This window comes from Strigops habroptila, chromosome 4, assembly GCF_004027225.2.
Source record: "Strigops habroptila isolate Jane chromosome 4, bStrHab1.2.pri, whole genome shotgun sequence".
Classification (NCBI taxonomy): Eukaryota; Metazoa; Chordata; class Aves; order Psittaciformes; family Psittacidae; genus Strigops; species Strigops habroptila.
The window spans coordinates 6,250,358-6,274,415 of NC_046358.1; the positions used below are offsets into that span (position 1 = coordinate 6,250,358).

Genomic DNA, 24,058 nt, shown 5'->3' on the forward strand with positions numbered 1-24,058 from the left:
GCATATCCTCCTATTCAGAAGTCAAATCACTAACTTTTCCATTTGCTACAACAAAGCATTGGTTGGGCAGGGAGAAAAATGGTGGTTGCCAAACACCAGCTGAAAAATTATCCCATTTGTTGGCAGATTGAGGCTTCTGGCTCAGGGAGAGGAAAGAAAAGACAGATACATTCAAGTGACTATATTACACAGACGGAACTGTGTAACTTAAATGAACTGGAGAGAGCTCGGCAGACTCAGACTGGGTCCGTCCCCCCCTCGCCTGGAAAAGCATCTGGGTGGGCAGAAAGGCATTGAAAGCAGCAAACTGAAATACCAAGAGCAACAGGGTATGGATAAGAGAGAGTGGGAGCGAGCACGCAGGTCCTAGCGCGGAGACATGAATGCCAATGAATTCCAGTGTGAGAGCTGAGCTGAGGAAGGAGCACAGGGTGTGTGCAATCCGTCCTTTCTCCAGCACTAGGACTGAGGGAGGAGTTGGCCAGAAGACCCCGGATGCTGGGGCTTGCAGGTTCCTGCTCCTACAAGAAGGTGTATTTGTTTTACCTGAGCACAGAACCACTCTGTCAATATTATACTGTCAGAGGGTTGGGGTGAGGCTGGGGAGTGAAGCAGCTGAACAGACCCACACTTCCCACCAAGTGGGGGAGAGAAACGGTGCCCTTCACCCTCCAACGTCACCCCTCAGCCACTCCATGTAAAAACTCAGATGCCCACAGAGTGTGCTGGAAGTGGGGGGAGTCCCTGCCGCCTGCCTTCTGCCTGACGCAAGGTTTCTCTCCCTTTGCTTCCCTCCCATTTGTCTTGTCCTCCCATTGCCAGGAATGACAGGTCTGGGAGGGCAGACACTGCATGTGTAGGTAAGGTGGAGAAGGCACACTCATGCTAAATCCCAGTGTTGAGGCACTCCCTGGGTTGTCTGGGCTGAAGTTTTCTCCACTTGTTCCCATGCTGGAAGCAGAGTTGGCAGGATAGCTTGGTAAAACCTATCCAGCCATTTCCAAGTTGCCTAGAAGCGTTTCTGCCCTTGAATTAAGCGACAGAAAACACCTTCCATCTGTGCTGAGCACAACTGCTCTTCAGAGAGAGCTGAGTCAGCAGATGGAGCTGGGTTAGATACTTATCTTAAAAAGCACTGGAAAACCAGGGTTTGTCCTATCCTACAGCACAGAGAAGTAAAGAGTTTGGAGCATTAACCTCAGAGAGTGCCTGCTTGTGTAGCAGCTGTTCTTTGTCTTGCTTTCTCTAAACAACACAAGCAAACACAGGATGTGAACACGATAGCCTTATGGTAAGGGTGAGAACGTAACCACAGAGAAGTGAAGGGATTCGGAGCTTTGGCTGCCAGCACACCACAACAGCACAGCAGAGCCAGGATCCAACAAGAGGCACTCAAATCACATGTACTGTTGTAACCAAAACTAGAACCACCATGGAACCCTGGAAGAGGAGCAGAGCTGGATGGCCAGCTGCAGGGAAAGCTGCGGCTGCCATATGCTTCCCATTTCTTTCACAACTGTGCATTAACAAAGGCAGAGCAGGAGTGAAGAGAGTTAAGAAGGTGCATTTATGCAGTAGTTCCACACATTATCTTTTAGCAGCATCCCACCCATGCTTAGAACAAGGACCTCTTGGCCAGTCAACAGTCTTCCCATTGTAGGACAAACCTTCCTGGAGGGAAGAGGCAGAGATGTGCCAGTGGTTTTACTCTGAAACGTAAAAAAATCTCTCCAGCAGCAGGTATGGACTTAAAGCTGAGCAATGAGTGCAAGGAGCTGAGTATCGGAGCCTTAACATGGGCACCAACATTGGCAGGAGTAATTGCAGATTTCTGGTTCTTCTTTTAGCCATCACACAGCAGCCTTTCCAGAGGACCTCGCTGCTTGGAAGTAAGGATGAAGGCAACACTGTTCTCACAGAGATGCAAGAGTTCAGGTCCCCAGGAGATGGAGACCTACAGCACAGTATGGGAAAAACATGGGTGATAAGCAGACATTCCCTGGGAATCCAGACATTTTGGGGCACATAGCCCAATCTAGGCTCCTGGGTCTTATCCTCCAGTACAACTAGATACTGGCAAAGCCTTCTCATTGAAGCAGCCCCCTTTCAGCTCTCACCAGTCATACATATACCATTCCAACATTTCCAGACACAGAGAGTGGGAAGAAGGGAGCTAGACTAAGAGAGTGGGAATAACTATAGTTATGGTGAAAGGGGGCATCAAGGATCAGACACCCTCAAAGAGGAAGAGCACCTAGAGCTGTCACAGAGCTGGAGATTGCTGTTTTACTCAAAGAAGGTGGCAAGAGGCAGAGGCAAGCAAAAGAAGGCAGGGTAAAGCAAACAAGGATAATGACATGGCTTTGTAGCTGGCTATATCCACAATGGAAACTACAGGCCAAGCAGGAAGCTAAGCCACCACGTCCCATGAAGACTGCTGTGTCTTTTGGGTTGGCTCTGTTCTCTCCTGATGACAACAGGTATTATTAACTTTAGATTTCTGATTAGTAAAGACAGCCGTGCATGCATGCAACCACATGGTAACAAGAAAATGTGTCCTCTTGTCCAGATCCAACTGTGATGGGCACAATAAGGAGCAGCCCAGAGCTTACTTTGGATAGATGCCACCAAAACGGCTGCTAAATAGTTTAGATCAAGCCTGCTAACCCAGAATATGCAAACTCTGTCCCACCCTCATTGGAGTAGCTGCTCCTATCTGGCAACACTCAGAGAAGGCTTCAGCTGTGCTCTTCCTTAATGCATGTGAGAGAGAAGGCTCCAGGGAGCTGCAGATCCCAGTGTATGGTATCTCAGGCCTGTGTGGATCATGATAGAGCATAGAAGGGTCAGTGCTCTAAATTCCTGAGCAATAAACAGAAGCAGGTTTATCACCTGGCCAGATGGATGGTAGCTTTCTCCTGGCTGGAAGCTCACATGCCAAAGGACGTGCTGGCAGCCACTACCTCTCCCTTCTCCCCCACAGCTAAAGGCCTTCATGTGCTGCCAGAAAAGACTGCGCTGGGCTTTGGGAAGACTTTTGCCAGTGCTGTGGCACTTGTTGGTCAAGAAGGTCCAAGAAAGAGTCAGCAGGATTCAGACATGAATGAAGGTGGGATGGACTGAGATGCATGATCAGAGCAGGGTCATCCTCTCACAGCCTCTTCAAGGCTCTCTCCTTGAGAGCACCTTCCAGCCAGGAGATCAGTCAGCGCCCGCTCCTCAGAGAGTTGGCCAACAATTTCTAATCGTGACAATGAAGGACTCTGGAACTCTACTGAGATTCTCCTTTAAGATATCTCAAGTAGCTTTCACACAGATGGGCCTGGCTTAAGGAAGGGAGACCAGTCAACTGGGAAACGTGATCTTTACCATCCTGTCCCAGAGGGAGCGGGTGTGAAGTGTACTGGGGGAAAACAGCTTCCAGATGGGATGGGAAGCTACAACACAGTCTCATTTCGCATTATTCGCTCTTGCTATCTCCCCCTCCCTTTCACACCCTCCTTCCTTCTCTTTCTAACTATGCTCCAAAGCCAAGAAATAGCACGAGATGTGTTTCCAAAGCTGTATTACCAGTGAGCGGTCAGGGAGGGGGCAGCCAAGGGACAGAAACGCAATGGCGAGGATGTGCTGGATTTCCTGATCCAAGCCCCACTTCTGGCTGCCCGTCCCCCCACATCAGTTCTGGGAGGATGAGGAGGCAGCACCCAAAGGGGACGAGCCAGCATGCGCAGGTATGGGGCAGGCAATGACCAACGCATCTCCAAGGCCCAACCCAGAGCATTAAGCTGCTCTGGTGCCACAGGAGACTCTGCTGTGGCTGAGGCCACCTCAGCCATGGGGAAAGAGTGCAAATCTGTCAGCTGCTGGCTCCTGCTCCCTCCCACTCCTGGTGACCGACACAGGCACCGACTCTTCCAAACATATTTCCACCACATGTTTTCATCCTGACCTCATGCTTAGGGTTGTCTAAATAGCATACTGTATGTGCGTGCGTGCACTCCTCATTTGAACACCCTTTCCTGTTGTACAACAGTTATCCTGGGAGCTAATGTAAGGCATCCAGATATCCAAATGCAAGCTCTTCATTCCCCCCCCACCTGGAGCTGTCATTAGACCTCTGGAGGTCCCAAGCACAGACTGAGATGTTAAGCCTTTTCTCCTGCCCCATTGTGCATGGAAGGCCATAAGGGCGTCACTTTCGTAGCCCAGTGGCACCATGCATGGCTGAGGAAGGAACGATTTCCTCTCCCTTGGATCCACTTCTCTGTGGTCACCCTGGCTGCATCTATCCCTCCTTTTCTCTTTCACGCTTCCATCCTTGGACTGTGACTTTCCCCTTCCCACCTCCAGCTGAGTTGTTTGGAGACGATCTCCCGTCAGGATCAGCCTGGTTCTCACAGCCTCCCTGCTCCCACCACAATGGTCTCGCTCCAAAGAGAACGCGGCGAGGGGCTAATCCAGCTGGGCGGCAGCCCAGGCCCAGGAGACGAAGGGCCTTTGCAGGTTGGAGGTTCTGCTCGTGCTGGCAGGCAGTGCAGATGGGGAGGGGATTCTTCTGAGTTTTCTCTTTTCTTTTTGAAAGTATTTTTCCTCTTTGCTTGCCAAGATAAATCTCCTGTCCCAGCTGTGACATCTGCATTTCCCTTCTCTGCTTTCACTAAGGAATGAAGCCCCCTGCACTCCAGCTGCACAGCCGAGGTTTCCTTTACATTCCAGGAAAGAAGAGCCCGTACACTCCAGACAGTCCTTCTGCTCTCTTTAAAATACAGTGGATTCTAGACCTTATGAAAGGGAAGATCTTGACAGCGTTAACAAGATCCAGGCAGGACGGACAGATGCTCTGCACACTTCTCACAGTCTAGTCGGTGCATGTGCACCCCGAGGGGCACAAGTGATCATCCAGCCAGCTCTTGGCTCTCTCAAACCCCTCCATCCTGACCCGTGTTGCTCTTCGTCTCTCCCCGACGGCTCCCTGCTGGTATCCACTGCCTGGATAGCTTGCCACTGACCAGCTACCCCCTTGCTTTCTGCATGGCATGGCTGAAGCACCCAAAACATCTGCAAACCCCCCTATTTCCCTCCAGCAGTGGGGCAGCATCCTGACCAACAGCACCTCTCGGTCCTTCTCAGAGAATGTCACCAATGGCCAAGTCACCAGTCTTTATTTTCAGGAACCAAACATTCCCCCGACACCCAGCCTTACAGTGATGGGTTTGGCTAAACCTGATCTGGAACCAGACCCAGAATTTACTGCTGTCTGTAGAATAATGCAGAATGACAGAAAAAGGAGAGGTTATGGTCATGGCGACCTGCTCCCTACAGGCCTGCTGTGCCATTAGTTCTCTCCCCTCAGACCGTAGGTGCCACAAGCCCTCGGTGTCAACCACAGCCATGTCCTCAGTACCTTGCGAAGCCGTAGCAAGGCTGAGGCACTGCTCGCTGTGGAAACCTCCTTCCACTGCACATCCGCGCCAAGGGCCTGGATTTACAATTTCCAGCACTAGGCGCCACAAGACCTCAGGAGGGACGACAGAGGCTCGAGACACAACCGGGGGAAGGCGCTTGAGGGCACGGCTGCCCTGAAGGGAGGCAACAGCAACGCGGGGCCGATGAGGTACCCTCCGCCATTGCTCCCCCCCTCCCCCCAGCCCCGTGAGGCGGTTAACGGCCGCCGCGGCACGCTTCCAACGGCCGGCAGCCGCGGCCGCCCATTGGCCCACACCGCCGAGCGGCGGCCAATGGGAGGCGGCTGCCAGCGGAGCCGCGCGCGGCGGGCGGGAGGAGTGCAGGGTTAGGACGGAGCGGCCGCGGCCCCTCAGGCACCGACCCGGCTCATCACGGCCCCGGCTCCCCGCGGTGCCCGGCGGCCGCACGGCTCGGCGGGGCGCTTGGGGCCGGAGGGGACGCCTCGCCTTTGCCCTTCCGTGGGTCTTTCTCATCCTGGGATGTCTTAATGAGTGCCCCAGAGGACATCGCCTCGCTGGGAAGATGCCCCTTAGGGTGCATGCTGCTCCCACGGTTTGCAGTAACCTCTGGCAGGCGTAAAGGTTTTGTGGGGGGGTTCCCCCCCCCATACCACTGCAGTGTGTGTGTGTGTAATAATGAGAATCATAGAATAGAATCAACCGGGTTGGAAAAGACCTTTAAGATCATCAAGTCCAACCATTACCCCACCACTGCCAAAGCCACCACTAACCCATGTCACTGATGGTCTCATCCACATGGGTTTTGAACCCTTCCGGGGATGGTGACTCCAGCACTGCCCTGGGCAGCCTGTTCCAATGCCTGAGCACCCTCTGGGGAAGGAATTGTTCCTAATCTCCATCTAAACCTCCCCTGGTGCAGCTTGAGGCCATTTCCCCTTGTCCTGTCACTTGTTATCTGAGAGAAGAGACTGTCCCCACCTCACCCCAACCTCCTGTCAGGCAGTTGTAGAGGGCGATAAGGTCCCCCCTGAGCCTTCTCTGGACTAAAACCCCCACAGGTCCCTCAGCCGCTCCTCATCAGGCTTGTTCCCCAGACCCTTCACCAGCTCCATTGCTCTATCAGCTGACAGAAGGGCGATGCTGTTAACACCACACACACACACACAGACTGCATCAGACTTCTGTAGCTGTGATTGTAACACCCAGCTCAGAGTTTGTGAGCTTGCTGTTCTCTGGGGAGGAATCTTGGGAGACACCCGGGAGTGGGTCTTTGACTTAAATGGGTTTGCCCCTGAAGGAAAAAAAGGGAGAAAAAGGTACATGGAAAGCTGAAATCTGTCAGTCTGTGCCTGGGTTTCCCAGTGGCCCAGAAGAAGGCACCAACAGCACTTGCTGCTGCAGTGGCAGATGAGTCCAGACACTGGTGTACCCACCGGGTTTGATGTGCTCAGCATAAGTGGGATTAACAGCCACTGTGGGCACTGATATGGGAGTCGCTGGAAGCACCTTACAATAGGAATGGCTGTGGAGCAGGGCAGAGCTCAAGCCAAGGTGATCCAAAAGACGTGTGTCAGTGTGGCCATAGTGGTGTGGCTGCCTGTGTGCCCTCAAACTGCCTGCAGATGCCAGGATGCAGAGCAGGTATGCCTGCGCTAGGGGAGGAGAGGGAGCACGTCAGCCTCTCCTAGGTCAAAAGAGGCTCTGCTAGCCTGAGGTGGAAAGCAGCTATGGTACATTTTGCTTCCTGCATGAGACTTGCTGAATCTGCAGAGATAGGAGCACCTCTCCTCCCAGCAGCAGCACCCTGGAGGTTAAAGAGGAATGCCTCTGCTTTCCAGCAAGCTTTTGCTGCGTGTATGCTACATATGCAATGAATGTCCCACATTTCTTTTGGCTTACAACTTGCCTTGCAGCTGACTCTGATAAAAAAAATATTAGACCAGGACTTAAACCATAAGCAGAAGTGGACACAACCCTCTCAGGATGAAACCTGGAGATCGGCTGCTCTTAGCCCTCATTTGGCTGATTTAGGGGTTATTTCCAGGAGTTCGTGAAAGGTCAATAAAAAGTCTGTCCTTTAAGGCCTTTCTTGAGCTCAGGGAACTGAAGAAGACACCTGCTTGCTGCAGAACAAGGCTGCCTTTATTTCTGAGCCATCATGGTGGCAGCCGGGCCACGTTCGAAAGGAGATGTGTGGAAAGTGTTCTCTGTGGGAAGGTAGGTACCCTTCACACGAGCAGTAGCTCTGAGAGAAGTTGCATCATCATCACTGCCCCCAGGTCTCTGCCCTCGTCCGAATTGGTGCTTTACCTCTTTGTGTTGACTTGGCAGCCTCAGCAGGCTCCTGGTGACACCCTAACTCCACACTATGACGAGGGGCAGGTATGGAAGGAGGTTCATGTGAACTTTATCTCCTTAAGTGTGAATATATAAACCATCATCTTTGGGAAGACCCATCCTGCTGTTACCCTGATCCGCCTCCACCTAGGTATGCCCTTTGTGGAGCCCAAACACATCCATCCCTTTGCAATCCCCACAGAGCCGCAGCAGCCACAACACAGTTGGGTTTCCATAGCCATGCTGTTGGTGTGTGGCACTCCTGAACAACCTAGGAATGCAACTCCAGCCCAGCCCTGCAAATCTAGTGGCAAATCTACCCTGAAAAAGCCTACATGGATTGAATTGTGTGTGGTATGTCTGCCTGGACAGCTGAGGGAAAAGTTCTACTTGATGGAGAGGGACACACAGTGCGATGAAAGGCAGGAGGCAGGGCAAATGAAAGAAAACACTGGTTTACTCTCTGTGACTCTGTGAACTGTACTGCTGTGCTGCAGTGAAGCTAGGTCACAGTACCACCAAAAGACATGAAATAAAGCAGGAACGTTCAATATAACTGAAAATAAATTAGAGAGGTGCAACTCAAGCCAGTCACCAGCCAGTGGGAGGGGGAAGTTGATTTAATATCCAATATTAACTGGGATAAACACCACTCCACCATTTCTTCCATCTTTCTTGAAAGCTTCTGGCCCTGCCCAATATGGGGTTGGAGCCACCAGAGCTGGCAGATCTTTGCTCTTACACAACTTGTCACCACCATAGACCTCAATTCAGCCTTCCAGTATCTGAAGGGGGCCTACAAGGATGCTGGAGAGGGACTCTTCATCAGGGACTGTAGTGATAGGACAAGGGGTGATGGGTTCAAACTTACACAGGGGAAGTTCAGGTTAGATATAAGGAAGAAGTTCTTTACTGTGAGGGTGCTGAGGCACTGGAACACGTTGCCCAAAGAAGTGGTAAATGCTCCATCCCTGGCAGCGTTCAAGGCCAGGTTGGACAGAGCCTTGGGAGACATGGTCTAGTGTGAGGTGTCCCTGCCCATGGCAGAGCAGTTGGAACTGGATGATCTTAAGGTCCTTTCCAACCCAAACCATTCTGCAAGTCTATGATTATGGGCCTTTTTTCTGTATCTTGCAAGAAAGGCAATCTAAGCAATGAGAAAGGTGCCCTGGGAGATAGAGGAAATCTGCTTTGGGAGATAACCAGAGGAGGAGGTATTATCTTTACAATCAGCTTCATTTGTCTCATTGAAACTGTTTCTCTTTAGTTTTCAGAGAGCAAAATCAGAGATAATTCACATTTTGTCCCCTAGCAGGTCCCTGGAGACCCATAAAGAAAAGCAGGCCTTGGAAGAGGGAGATAGCTGTGCTCTGTTCAAGTCCCGAAGCTGAGGCATGCAGCTAATACCAAACATTACTGGTGGCTTTCATTCCTTGGGACTTTGTAAAGGGCAATTACAGAGCAACTAAGTCTGGACCAGCAGATTTGTCACTCAAGGATGTGAGGGATTTTCATCCAAAATCTTGAGAGAGCAAGAGCTAGGACTCTCTTCAGTGGCCAGACTGGGTAAGAGCTGGGTTTTGCAACCAGCAGACTGAATGGGGTCCCGCACCAGGAGTGTTTTCAAAGCAATTCAGCTTGGAATGCAGATTTCTGACCCGCTGCCAATATCGCAGTGGAAAATCTGTGCCCTGAGCAGCAGATAGGAAATTAAACTTCAGCTCCAATGCTGAGGGTATCATTTTCACCTCAGCGGTGGAGCTGCAGAAACCAGAGTCTCTAGAGAATAGGGAAATCCTTCCTAACCCGCAAAGGGCAGTAACACCTCTCAGACCATTCGTCACTACTGGGGCAGCCTGGATTAACACCATCCTGTTGTTAATCCTGACATCCTGGGGGGGGGGAGAGAAGGAAGGTGCGATGTTGGTGAAGAAGGAATTAACGTCATGTGTTTCCAAAGATGAGGCTGCAGATCTGCTTGGTCAGAGGTAATGCAGTCACTTCAACCATGGGATGAAAATCAAGGCTGAAGGAGAAAGGCAGCCTGTGAAAACCCTTTCCCAACACCTGGCTCTCTAGCTATCCCAAGCTGAACTCCTACATGACAAGGCCCAGCAGCCAAGTACTCTGTAGCTGGTAAAAAGAAGTAGAAACATGAAGAGGCCTGGGATTGTGAGCTCAAGTAAAGTCAGAAGCTCCTGGAAAGAAGAGATCCCATGTTCCTTTGAAGACAGGAAACCTATTATGCCCTGAAAGCTCCTGTGTCTGAGAGCACGCAGGCATCTGCACCCCAGCATTGGAGGGGGGTCTGCAGAAACTGGTGGATTTGGAAATCCATTCTCTGGACATCCCTGGAGCAGCACAAGGAGACTGTGAATGGCTTCATGGGTTTTAGGGTCTGGAGGAACCAGCCTGGTAATCAAACATGGTTGCTTACATAGCTGAGTACAGGACCTATATTCGTGCCTCCTGCTTCAATCTCATCATCTGCAACTGAGCTTCACAGAAAGAAACATCTCATCTCAGTTTAAAGGCTTCAGAAAAATCCACCCCTTTCTAAAATAAACCCTGCTGTAGAAGCTAACTACAGTCACCAAACATGAGTCACTGCAAAGAGGGACTCTCTAGCTTAAGCCTCCAAAGTGTTTTCTCAGGCTTTTTGCCCTTAGATGAACAAGTCCTTACTACCAGAGACCTTCCTGAGAACAAAACCAAGTCACCTTTTAAGCTGAGGAGTGTGGTATGGCATGGCCACCCTACTGGGCTATTCTGCAGACAGCAGAAACCACACTGGTCTCATTGCAGGCAGGGAGAACCTGATGACTTACTGAATGATGGCAGGCTGTAGTCATGGAACTCCACATTAGCAGCAGATTCAAAGATTAAATTATCTTTCTCTATAATTAATTGCCAGATTTTAACATAACCAAATCACAGGTGGAAGTGAGTGATTCCTGTGGCAAAAGTTGTTACAGCCCTGCCACGGTGGCCACTGCTGCAAAGCAATAATGAAGGATGTGAGCTCTGAAAATCAAGATAAAATCTATAGTGGTTTGGCTTCAGGGCATCCTTTCAGACATGGCTTTATTATGCAGGTGTAATCCAGGACCAGAAGCAACAATAACCTCTTAGTATCCATCATGGATTTACATGCAACAGAAGAGAAAAAGCATCAGCGAGATCTTTCCTTCCTGTCCCTTAATCCCGACACCAAGTGAGTTTTCCTAAGTATGGAGTTCTTGTGCACATGAAACCCTTCACAAGTGCTCAGTGTGTGTCTCAGCAACGACGCACCCAGCCCCTGCTCCCGTCTGATGCTCATAGCACCAGACCTTCTCATGCCATCCTCTTCCCTCACACCTCTGCTGCCTGGTTCTTCCCTGCTTCACTCCTCCATTGCCTTCCTCCTGTCTCCTCTCGCTGAAAGGCTGCACACATCTGGCTTGCCTTTATTGTGTGATAAATCTACCCTGCATCTTGGGTTCATTTTCTGAAAGTTTTGAATGGTGTCTTGGAAATGCTGTTGGACAATAGGAGCTCTTTGAACCCAGGCCAGCTGGATGGGACTCCTCGCATTGCAGCTGACATGCAGGCTTTGGCGGTCTTTCTCAACTCTTTCCTCTCTTCTCCTTTCTTTATAGCATTTGAATTGTCCTCAAACTTTATTTTTGGAGTGGGCAATGCATTTCTGAATCTTTTCATTATATTATTATTAATTATGGTCATGCCTGTTTCTCTTTCTGCTGGCGCTCCTGGGTGGATCTCTCCTCTCTCACTTAATGTCTTGGGTAAGACTACCTTGGCCGCAACCCACTTGAGCAGTGACTCAGAATCCCTGGCCTGCTCCCAGGAGAGATGCAAGAGTTTTGCCAGTTGGTTTATAAAGAGGCCATCGTTTTCCTCAGCTACTCTCTCGCTCAGCAGAGCCGAGCCGGTTGGAAAAGCTCAGCTCTGTGGTTCCAGTGAGTCCATCCCTGCTGGACAGGCCATCCCTGGGGTGTTATGAAAGCAGAGCCCTGCTCCCTGCGGGTGCAACCAGGACAACTGCTGCACCAGGCAGGAGGATTCTCCACTGAACTAGATTTTTCTCCCAGGAGGTCACTGCACTCAACTTCCCCATTCCCAAGCCCCTCAAGGAAAAAAAGCAAAGCGAGGCATGTGGGCAGGATGAGGCATCATGAAGGAGGGAGTACTGTTGCTTAATGGCTCATCTCACAGCTACCCACATCTCTTGAGTCAGAGTAGAGAATGGTGTACTCTGAAGCAGGCCCCTCGGATGGCCGGATTTGAGGTTTGCTTGCAGCAGTGGTACACTGTAGAGTAATCCCATCCTCATCCTATGGACATCTCAGACCTTTCCAGCCATGTGGGAGGGTGGGAGTTGCTCTGTTTCTAAAGGCAGACCTATGGCTCTACTGTTTGCCTCTCCACACATTGAATTTATGTAGTGAAGAAGACGACTTTTTGCTACTGCATGGATCCTGTAACTTAAATATATTCAAACAGTGTGCTTTTATGGAGGTGGATGTGCAAACCCTCTTCATTTCATGCACTGGGGAGGACTCAAATAAAAAGAGATGGCTGGTCTTGGTGAGGCATGGCTGTCTCCCACAGACGATGGAGGGAACACGAGTCTGAATCCTTCCCTGCACTGCCTTCTGGAAACAGCACTGAGTGATGGAGGAAAGAATATCACAGGCCTTCCCCTAGCAATGGTACTGTCAGACCATGATCTCCCCAGCTCCCCTTCCCCCCTGCTTCACAGAGCAGCCAAGAACACTGGTGCTCCCCAGTGCTGGTGTTAGCAAGGGAGAAGGGCTGAGATCATCAGTTGCTTTTTATTGACATCTACCAAAGGGAGGAATAGGTCTTGGGCCAAGTACCATTCTGCTTCCTCCTGTCCTGCTGCAAGACACATCACGGCAGGGTGGGAAGGGGACCCACCAGCCCTCTCTGTGTTGGTGTTGAAGGCTGAACTGGCTCCTGAGCTGAGCTGCAGCAGCCCAATCACCAGGCAGAGGTGTCTCACTCTCTCCAAGCACAGCACCATGCAAACCACAGCCGGTTCCCCCTCCCTGGACAGCAGGCTCTGTGCCGGCGGGGTGGCATTGCTTCTGCAGCTTGAGGAATGCAAACTGCCCGAGCTGCTCTTGAGGATCCGCCAGGAAAAGTCCACAAATAGCAACAGGAAATCAAAATGCCCGCTCCAGACATGCACCAGATACAAAGCCATCCAGAGCAAGGAGAAAAACGCTGGACGATGGAGATTACATCATGCTGTGGATAAACCTGTGAGCCTGTCCAGCTGGGGCCATGCCAACAGGTCCAGATGGCGCAGGAATGCTAACTGCATAGCTACCTCTCTCTTGTCTTTGCTTGCTATTCCCTCTTTCTTTCCCTATTCTCCATCACTCCTGGCCTCCTTCCCTCTTCCCTTTCCCAGAATATAAATAAATAAATCCTCTGGCAACTCTACATAATGCAATTTCATTGAATATCAGAAAGGCATCTGAGACCAGTGGATGGGGCATGGGGCTCTGGCACTTACTCATCGGTATGGAGGCTGCTGGGCAACCTCACGGCACCACGTAGCTGCTGGGGTTGACACAGTATGTGTGCCTTCATCTCACCTGGCACTTTAGCCCCTGGCTGCAAAGGAGGAGGTTGCCAGGGCTGCTCCCTTAGAGCTTGAAGCATGCAGAGAAATTAAGGAATGAGCATTGCTCCTGCTCTGCTGCAGCTCACCCCAGCTGCTTCCAGCTGCCACTGGCTGCAGTTACAAAGGGAGGGAGAAAAGAGTTTTGCTCTCGCAGCTAGCAGCCTCTAGCTACCACCCTGGCACCAATTAGTGACAAAGAAAGGAGTGCAGCACCCTCTGTTCTGTCCTCAGCCTTGACCAGAGCAGCATCTGGTACTCAGCTCTCCCCCAGTGTGATAAAAACAGGGCTCAAAGACATGTATGAGAAGAATGAAAGGTGTGTGTGCTCTGCTGGGTGCGAAAAAGGGCTGCAGGCCTTTTGCTCATTATTTGGTGCTAATCCAGCTGCTGGGCTGCTGCCAACTGTATCTGACAAATCCTGAAGAGCAGGAGAAGCTTCAGAGAATGGAAAAGCAACATTTGCGTCACTCTTCCCAGTGGAGGATGGCGATACTAACTTTATAACGGGTCAGGCAGACTCACTGTGGGGAAAAGGCACCTCCAAAAAGAAGGGGGAAGTGCAAAACCATGCACTGAGCAGCAAGAGGGACTGACACGGGACTTAAATGCCCTGCTAGGGGACTGATAAAGCCATGGCACTCTGGTGCTTTCAGGTTATTACCTCCTTCTCAGATACCAACCTGGTGAGACACAGTTTGGGAGCCTCGGAACTCGGCGCAGCCCTGACCATGGAGCAGTTTTGGGCAGAAATGTAACAGGGTGCTCTCAGAGGGAAGTTGGGTTTCGCAACTGAGCCAGGATCTGGTTGTGCAATGGAGGAGGAGGTATAAGCACAGCCCATTCACTGGATTTATAAAGCACAAATTGTTTGGTTTTCAGGAAGGCCCAAAGAGGTCAGACCAGCAACAGCCTTGGACCAAGTGCTTTAAATCCTGATGCTGACCATTCAAACTGACACAGAAAGATTACTCTGGATTAGCTTGAAGCATCTGAGATGAGAATCAGACATGTGCAGTCCCCAGGAATAAAGAATAGGAGAGGGGTGAAGGATAGCTGGGACATCAGTGGAGGATGGACCCACCAAAATGAAAACGTTCCAAAGAGCACGTATAGCTGCAAAGTCAGTCAAAGAGACTTCAATCTGGGAAGTAAAGTAATAGCTCCTATGGCCCTTTCCCAGCAGATATCTACTAGTAAAACCTCACTTCAGCCTAACTCTTCATTAATCTGCTTGACCCATGGATGGCAGAGCCCCATGTCAGTAAGAATAGCGTGTGCACTATTTTATAGTAGCAAAACTGCATCACTGCAAGTGACACTGCAAGGATCATGCACTAAGAAACTGGCAGAGCTGGGGCTAAAATACAGTTCTCCCATTCCCGACATCCTCCCTGCACCACTGTCCATAAGGAGAGAAAAAAAACACACAACAAAAACAAACCCAACATCATCCAGTTGGCAATTCAATATCTGTGGCTCAACAGCACCTCATCAACTCTCAGAGTCTGCCACATTTGCTTGGAAAGAAGAGCCAGATTTCCAGCACTCCCTGGGCAGAGAGCTGTCGGATCGAAAGACTGAAAAGGCTTTGAAAGAAACCTTCCATCAACAGCCTTTACAAATGTCAGAGCTGGTTTCCTCCTCCCTGCACTGCCTGGGTTGCAGTCCCTCCCCTGGGGCAGCACTGAGCCCAGCCAAAAGCACCTGCCCAGCTCCTTCCTTCAACTGTCATGGGTTTACTGGACCCATTTAACATCAAGCTGCACCGGCATACAACAATTAACTATCAAGGCTCTGGACCTGGGTCCTCTTCTTCATCGTGGTCTCCCTTTTCCCTTCTGGATGCAAAAGCTCTCCTCCCAGGAGAGAGAGGGCTTCAAATACTGCAGCGAGGAGCAGGTTTGCAAGGTAGACCCTTGGCCAGCGGAGACGTGTTATTCTTGAGCAGCAGTGCTCCCACCTGGATGTGCTGTGGCATCAGGAGGAGAAGCCAGCACCCCCCAGCACGGGGGAAGTTCTTCGGGCATCAGTCTGTGGAAGCTCACCTGCAGGAGGGATGCTGACAATCCACTATGAGCATCCAAAACCAATGCTGTATCTAGCTCCCTCCTGTGTAACGTGCTTGGTGTCAGACCCAAGCTGTATCTCTCCTCCAGCCTTGGCTGCCAGGTTCTTCCCAAGGGAGCCCCGACATTCCAGCTGCAGGGGAACTCCTGATATGGATCGCTGAAGCTGAACGTGTTACGTTGCATCTATTCTAGGAAAAGTGCTAAGTGAGTTTTGAGCTTTGCTCATCAGGTCAGTGAGGCTGCCCTGAACAAGCATTTTTTCCTAATCAAGACAAAGTCACAGTGTGAAGAAGCCAAAAGCAACTTTGCTGAGGTAGTCAGGGGTGAGTTTCCTCTGGAACAGGCTGGACAGTGATCATAATGAATGACCTCACATAAGGCATCACCTTTGAGCCCTAAAGATGGTACTAATTACCCCAGCACTGGTTTTAATTACGTACTAGTTTGAGGGAGATGAGCCATGCACATTGCTTCCATCCTGAATGAGGAATTGCTGTAATCCTTGAAAGTGAGAAGATAAAATAGGAAGAGAAAGAAAGGAGTGAAAGAGTGTTTGTATATCTTCGGTTTCAACCTTCATGAGATGTGTCAAGATCAGTGTCGAGCGTCCCTTGGACACTGACCAGAGCAGAGCAGTTCCACATGACTTCAAAGGCAGAAAACCCATGGAGAGATGTAAGAAAATAGGAATAAAAGGATTGATGCAAAGAAAGAAAAGAGAAGGTGGGTTAAGACGTTAGAAAGGGCTGGGTGAGAGGGGAAGGCTGGGGCATTCAGGTCAGCTCAGGAGACTATGGGAAAGGAAAACCTTAAATGATGTGACCCTATGGGAAAGCAGAAGCAAAAAAGAAATCATTTTCTTGAGCAGCTGGGAGTAAGTTAGATGTGAACATTTCCTGGCAGATGTGTAGGGAGCAATTGAGTTGAAAGACACAGCCTGCCTTGCAGGATGCTACCTGCAGTCCCCTGCCACTCCAGCCATGCCCTCAGCTCTTCACAACCCTTCAGCTATTTCTGATCTGAGGGACAAGGCAAAACATGCAGGCACCAACCCAAGAAAACACCCAATAACTCACAAGTTTAGCTCCAGAGATAGGAAAGAGTAAGAAAAGGGCTCCATGCAAGCACCCACCATGTCCTATTGTCAGTCTGAAAACAGCGTCCTTAGCCAGAGGACACCAAATGACATTAAAGCTGCATGCACAGAAGTCATCTGCTGCAGCAGGACAGCCACAGTGCCAGCATGGGGGCAGATGAGACACACAGCTTTGGTGCCACTCTTGCTCTCACTTCTCATCTTATGTGGAGACATGAAGTCCCAGCAGTGTAGAAGTGTGAAGGAGGATAAATATAGTCCCCAGCAGAAGGCTGGGGTTGGTGGGATGTAGTAACCCCAGGACTGAAATTGGCTGGAAGTGAGGACTAACGCACTTGGCTCCTTCAAGAGACACCTCTCCTGAAGAAGAACCATGCTGGCCAAGAGGTTGCCTGTGAAGCATAGGTGATGGCATCACCTTGCAGCAGAGACATGGGATTTCCCTGGGAAATCTCTGAGCCAGATCAGGTTAAGAGATTGGCCATTTCTTAGTTGCGTTGTAATGATCTGCTTCACCCCTCATGCCCTACCTGTTCCCCTGTGACTCTGCAGCAAGGAGAGGCTTTTGCAAACCATCTGGTTTCCTGCAGTAGACTGTCCACAGCAGGATGCACAGCACATACAGGCTTCAATGGGTTGACTCATCCCTTCCTTGAAATGACTGGTACACGTCAGTCTTGAGGATCAAATCTTCAAATCCAGCACAATCCTACCTGTGGCTATGAGAAGAGGCCCTGCCTTGTGGTCGTCATAAAGACTGCTCCAGAGAGTTGGGTGCTCTCATTTGCTTCCTTTAACACTGAGAATAGTAAAGAAGTAATGTACTAAATGCTAAGTAAATGCTACAGAATTAAAACCTACAGGGAAGTTTTGAGACAAAGCATGAAGGAGCAAGCACAGGAGTGGACCTTTCTCAGAGGAAGAACAGGAGTATGTTGCAGAGCTGTCAGCCTGGCCACATTCTGAACAGTGGGGCTGCACCCATGGCTATGAAATCCCTATTTCCAAATTTCCTTTAAGGGACTGCTGCAGAAAACACTCTTCTTTCCAAATATCCCTCTCTAGCACAGACAGCTCTGTTCCAGGCTTCAGTGTGACCAGCACAGCACCAGATGGGACCAGCACAGTCCTGGATGGGACCACACAGTGCTGAATGAGACGAGCACAGTGATGGATGGGACTAGTGCAGCATGGGACGGGAGCAGTGTAGCACCAGTTGGGCTCCTGGGCAGCAGCAGACACTGCATTGATGAACCCAACACAAGTCACGGGATTCGGAAGCCACCAGACACCATGCTTGGGCGCTAGTACTGGTCCAACAGACCAGTCTTAGAGGCTTTCTACAATCTCATCTGTACATTGGGACCTCAGGTTTCCTCCCCTCTGAAAGTGGTAGCAGTGGTTGGCTGCCTTATGTCAGAGGGGATGAGGATCACCTGGAAGATAGGGCCTGAGCTGTACACGACTCCAGCATCTCCCATCCGGTGCTGCTGACATCCTCCTTCAGTGGGAGCAGACCGTATGCACAGATGTGCTTCCACCTCCTGCCAAGCCCTCCCTTTGTTTACTCTGCAAGCACTTCACCAAAGTCTTTCCTGCTTCTCCCCACCAAGATGATGGCTCTGTCTCCACTGTTTAACCTTGCTTTGGATGCATACATTCCTGCCCTCCTGCTCTGAGTTGCAACCTCTGTCCTAGCTCTGGCCTTACAGTGCAGTTAAAGGGTTCTCCCACTTCTGCTGAGACGAGCATTTAGGCCAGTGGATCCCCAGCACATGCAGGCAGTTGCTCAACAGATGAAGGTTTTGATTTAGAAAGAGTATCTCAAATGTTTATCAGTTTCTTGGCCACTACAGGGGGACATACAAATGAGCCTCAGCCTCTGTGGAGAAAGTACTGACCTAGAGTCTTCCAAAAGAAGTTCAAGTCTCTCCCTGTCTTCCCTGCCACAATGGAAATCTGTTTCCTGGTGATGACCCTGCAGTGATGATGCTGTAGGCTCAGGGAACTGTGTGTTCAGCTCTGGTTTCATCCTGCTGCTAGCACTTCTGCAGGTGTAAGTACCACTTTGAGACAGTGAGGAACAGCACAGACATGAAATGGAGTAAGCATGAGATGGAGCCTATAGACTTTTGAAATAGGAAAATCTGGGAACTATTATTTTAGGATTCATATTTTTTGGCTGCACCAGGTCTCTCTGTATCTGTGCTCCAGACCCCACTGGAATCTCTGACTGGCAAGTCCCAAGCAAAATGTAAAGAAAAAAGTTTTGCCTTACCCAGCACCTGGCTGACTAACCACGGATATGTCACTGACCAAGTTTACCAGGCATGGGAATAGAGGCCCAAAATGCTGTATGTGTCCCCATGAGGGATTACCATCGGTCCCAGAGACCCAGCCTCCCATTACGGGAGAGCTCCCCTGTCTAGCAACTGGAAGAGATAAGAAGTGGATGACCACATCTGCCTGAGCTCTTCGTCCTCCCTGTGTGCAGAGATGGTGAGAAGCAGCTTACACAGCATGAAACTCACTCAGACCAAAGGTTAGTCCAAGACCTAAACACCACTTAACTGCTATTTATGTTCCTTTTGTAGGCATAAGAGGGGTAGAAGTGTGTACAGGCTTCTTTCAAGAGTAATACTCATCCATTAATAGCCTCTCTTTATCTTCAGGGGAAGCTCCTCTTACAAGTTGTACCAGCAGTACTCTCAGCCTACTCGCTACATACAGTCCTGCTACTCTGGGCCAGGACAATATTAAAGGAAAGCACACAGTAGGCACTAAACCCAGTTTGCACTCAAGCAGCAGCCCACAGAGACAAGTAGCTTCCCTTCTGCTGTCCCCCACCATGAGCTCCAGAAGATGCTGCTTGTCACATCGCTCAGGCATACAGGATCACACAGTGAGGGAGCACATCACTGTGCATTCCCCAGGGAAGCTGGGTTAGCGCTACTGAGACAGCCTGAATTGCCATTTTGCAACTTCTAACAGTGGAGACCTCCACTAGCATGTAGGCTATTTTCTTGTCTTGATGTCTCTCTTTTAAAAGGGGGTAAAGATGATGCTTTGAAAAGCATAGAGTCAAAACAGAGCTGTGTTTGTATGAACATCCAAAGTCATCTTTGAAGGTATTTTTCATACTATGAAATACAGAAATATAGTGAAGAAACAAACCCACTGGGGTACTGGGTTAAAAGGAAACAGAGCTCCTGTTTGGTTGGTTTATTCTGGCTTCATTCTGACACCAGTAAAGCACAGTGGTGAATGTGACTCACAAGATAAGGCTTTTGAAGAGTTTCACATCAGTGATAAGAGCTGAGAGAGAAAGTAAGAGCTCTCTGAGTGCAGCTGTAATAGACCATAAGTGAAGAGATGGGTGCCCACAGGAACAGAAATGCTGGACTGGGCAGGAGACAAGCAGATGAAATGGGTAAGCAGGCACTGCATGGAGGGTTAGCTTCATTGATGGTGGGTCCTTCTGGCAGAAAAAGATGAGCAAAGTTGCCTAAGTTCAAGAGCAGTGTGTGGCCTCCTGAGCGAAAGGAGACTGACAATGCTGTTAGTAATCATTGTATATGTAAGTCCTGTTAGCAGAGGCTAAGTGAAATAAAAGAAGCATTTTGTGTTCTTTGGAGATTTCCCCTCCAAGCAGATATCACTCTCCTTAAGATCCTCCCCAAAAAAACAAACCCATCATATAATCACAGGCTCATGCAGGTTGGATGGAAGCTCAGGAGGTCTCTAATCCAACCTCCTGCTCAGAGCAGGCTCAACACTAAAACCAAAGCCTCAGGGCTTTGTCCAGATACGTCTTGGAAACCTCCAGGACTGTGTCTGTGGGCAGCCTCATCCACTCCTAATTCTCCTTACAGTGAGAAATAGTTTCCTTATACCCAGTCTAAACCTTCCCTGTTCCAATTCATGACCACTCATCCTCCTGCCTTACGCTTATGGAAAGAGCCTGGCTCCATCTCTTCAGTAACTTCCTCACCAGTGCAGGCAGCTCCTGCTCCGCCTGGAGCTGCCTCTCCTTCAGCTGAGCCAGCCCAGCTCCCTCAGAGGAGAAGCTCTCAGCCCCAGCTATCTCAGTGACCACCCCTCCATGCACTCCGAGTTATCAGCATCTTTCTGTCCAAAACTGGACACAGATTTGTATTTCAGACAGTTTTACAATTGTCAGGAACAGAGGGATAATCCCTTCCTGCTGCCTGTCTACCACCACCCTCCTGTTGCGAGCTGCTGCCTTTGCTGCTGGGGCAGATGCACTGGGCCAGTGCAGCCATCCCAGGGGCAGGAGTCAGTATTTGTCCTTGCTGAATTCTGTGAGGTTTCTGTCAACTCATTCCTCCTCCTTCCCTCTGAATGGCAGCCCCACACTTATTCAGAATAGTATTTATTTGTTTCAGTGTCAAGCACACAGACCTTTTTGAGGATGCATCTGCAGACTTGCCTTTGTTACTTCTTTGTCACAATTTAGACGAACAATACAAAGAACCATTTTTTAAAGACCAAGATGACTCATGAGGAGTGTTAATGTTCAGGAAAGGAGAGTAGTTTAGAGACATTGAATCTTGCCCCAAAGGAGCACAGCCTCTGCAGTAAAGGTCCATCCATCTTTTCTTTCCGCTTCCTTTCTGAACAGAAGACATTACCCTCAGAATAAGTTTCATACTGGCATTTTACAGCCAAAATTCCTGGCCTGCTCTAAGAAGAAAATGCTTGCTGAACAATATCTGGAAAAGTTTGCCCATCTTTGAAGCAAAGGCACTGGCAACTTTGTGAGCTATTGTGCATGGTGATGCTTTGCACAGTTCCATGCAAAAAGAACTTCTCAACACATCTCAAGATCCCAGATGATTTGCTGGATTTAGTAAGATAATGTAAGTGTATTCCTTCCTCCGATGGTGTCATGCAGAGTGAGAACAAAGAGGGTGATGTATTATGTTCTGGCTCCTGTATCACCAACAGATTTGGTAGGCGAGAAGCAGCTACAGAATCCCTTCTCATCTGCACGAAGAGAAAGTATCAGCTTGACTTTCACACTCCAGCAGAAGTTTGTGGTGCTGGCAGTTGGGGAAAAAACCTACACAAAGAATTAATAATCCTTTGTACTTGTAAGCTGAGCACAACGATGCCTGAGTCACGCAACATAGTTAACATGAAGGCAAGGGCAGGCTACTCCCAGAAGCAGCAAAGGGCCGGTTAAATGAGGCAGGACAGAGCCAGCCCGCACATGGCCACCGCACTCTTTAAACACACTATCCTGGCAGGTGGCACCAGATGGCACTCTTACACAAAAGCTTCTCTTCACAGGGTCTGCTCGCAGGCAGAAGTTGTGTTTAAGCTATAAAGAGGTACCACCTACACCGGTCAGGGGTTCCGTGGCTTCTGACTGCAGCCCATGTTGCACCCAGGTAAAAGGGTTGGTGCCCATACATACTATTTTCACTTCGATAAGGGAATAAATGGTCAGTGCATAACGCACTTTGTATCAGCACAGCTTCGTCCATGCTGGATGTACATGGAAGTAGGGAAAGCACAAGTCTCCTAACAACAGGTCTCTCAGGCAAGGCCTTGAGTGCACAGTCCTGGGCTGACATGCCCTTGGAAGCCCTTCAGGACACAGCAGGACTCTGCCCGTACAGCCCAACCGGAGCCAGTCCTTGAGGCACGGAGGGATCTTGGACCACAAGTGTGGTGCACTGAACCTTTATGCAAACCCTGCATCTCCACTGTCTCCTCCACAAGAGAGGCAGCATAAAAGGCTTTAGGTATCTGTTGGGTAGCAAAGCAGAAACGGATTCACCAGATGTTCGATGGCTACAGCCCTCCTCTCCCTGTCCCCTGCTCCTGTGCCACGGTGCTGGCATCTCCCCTGCTCCGGGTGTAAGGGTAGTCACCAGAGTCACCCATAGCACTACAGTGGGATCGCTGAAGGGTTGTGACATGGGAGTCACAAACCACGGCTAAAACCCGTGTCCAGGGCAGGCACACTGCCCCGTGGCTGCGGCTGCTCAGAGGCTGCCCGGGACCCCCTTCTGCCTCCGAGCTGGATCCTCTGGCAGAGGGGCTGCAGGATTCACAGCATGGACTTCCACAGAGAGCTCGGGCAGGGCAGCAAAACGCCTCTCAGGGAGAGCTGCTGGTGTGGGGACTCGCCTGACTCCTCGGAGAGGCTGGGCAGTTTCCCCAGAGGTGAACAATGCCCCTTTGGTTCCTGGGACTGGCAACACATTTTCCTCCGAAGTCACTCTCCCCTCCCTCACCCTTCTCTCCAAAGTAAATCAGCCCGGCCCCAGCGCCAAGCAGGAGATGCTTCATCTCCCAAACGCCACTCTGATGGAAAGTTAGAAGCAAACGGGAGCGAAGGCGCTGAGCCCGGAGCTCTCCCGATGGCACCGGCCGTGTCTCCGGTGCTGCCCGAGCGGAGCTGCGGCAGGTTGTTCCCTCCCCGCCCGGGACCGCTCGCTTCGCCCCTAGCCGTCAGTCATAGAACCACAAAACCAACTAGGCTGGAAAAGACCTTTAAGATCATCAAGTCCCAACGAAGCGCGTTGTAAGAAGAAAACCCTGTGGTTCCGCGGCGGGCGCTCCGCGGCAGGACGCCGGCGGGGCCGGTCCCGGTCTCGGGGGCACTGGCTGTGTGCGGGCACCCCGCGCACCCCGCGCTCAGGGACGGGACCCCGGCACACGCAGCCCCGGTATGTCCCGTCCTCACTGGGGAGGATGGGGAGGACAGGGGGGTGCCGGGCTGCCGGCGGTCCCTTACCACATTGCTGAGGAAGTCCGCCTCGCTGAAGTCGCTGAGGTCGAGGAAGCCGGTGCCGGCGGCGGGGAAGAGCCGCTCGGCGGGGAAGGGCTCCAGGATACTGTCCATGGTGCCCGGGGCTCGGCCGCCCGCCGCGCTCCGCCGGCCCGCCCGGGCTCACTGCGGCCGCACGCTCCGGCCCGCGCCCCGGCGGCGCCGGTCCATGGGGCGGCGGGGCCAAGGGGCAGCGAGCCGCGCACCGGGGCCCGCAGCGCCCGGGGCAGCAGCTGTCAGCGCCCCGCTGCCGAGCGCCGGGCGGGCTGCGGCACGGCCCCGGCCGCGCACCGGGAGCCGGCGGGGCGGGACTTCCCTCGCCGACACCCCCTTAAGGCAGCGCGCCCGCCTCCCGGGCATCCTCCCGCACCGACGGGGAGCACGGGCCCGGCGGCCGCCCGCGGCTCCCGCGGCTGCGGAGGGGCCCGAGGGTGATGCCGCACCCCGGCAGGGCGATGGGCTGAGCAGACCCTCGCTTCAGCAGCCGTCCCTGCCCGCAGCTCTGACGAGGACCCCATCCCTAGGGTTGGAATAATGGAATCAACCGGGTTGGAAAAGACCTTTAAGATCACCAAGTCCAACTGTTCCCCAGCACTGCCAAGGCCGCCACTAAACCATGTCACTGAGGGCCTCATCCATACAGTTTGTGAACACTTCCAGGGACAGTGA

General features: G+C 51.1%; 1 protein-coding gene across 2 annotated transcripts in view; it reads right to left on the reverse strand.

The window, feature by feature from the left end:
* Nucleotides 1–23,697, reverse strand: part of CREB3L1 (cAMP responsive element binding protein 3 like 1) — a 42,453-nt gene extending 18,756 nt beyond the window's left edge. Inside the window, exon 1 of one of the 2 annotated variants that reach the window (XM_030483481.1) lies at nt 23,357–23,697. In XM_030483481.1, coding sequence (XP_030339341.1) covers nt 23,357–23,464 — 108 coding nt within the window. In that variant the 5' untranslated portion in view covers nt 23,465–23,697. The remainder of the gene's footprint in view (nt 1–23,356) is intronic. The other variant, XM_030483482.1, reaches the window with a different exon arrangement.
* Nucleotides 23,698–24,058: the final 361 nt, after the last annotated feature.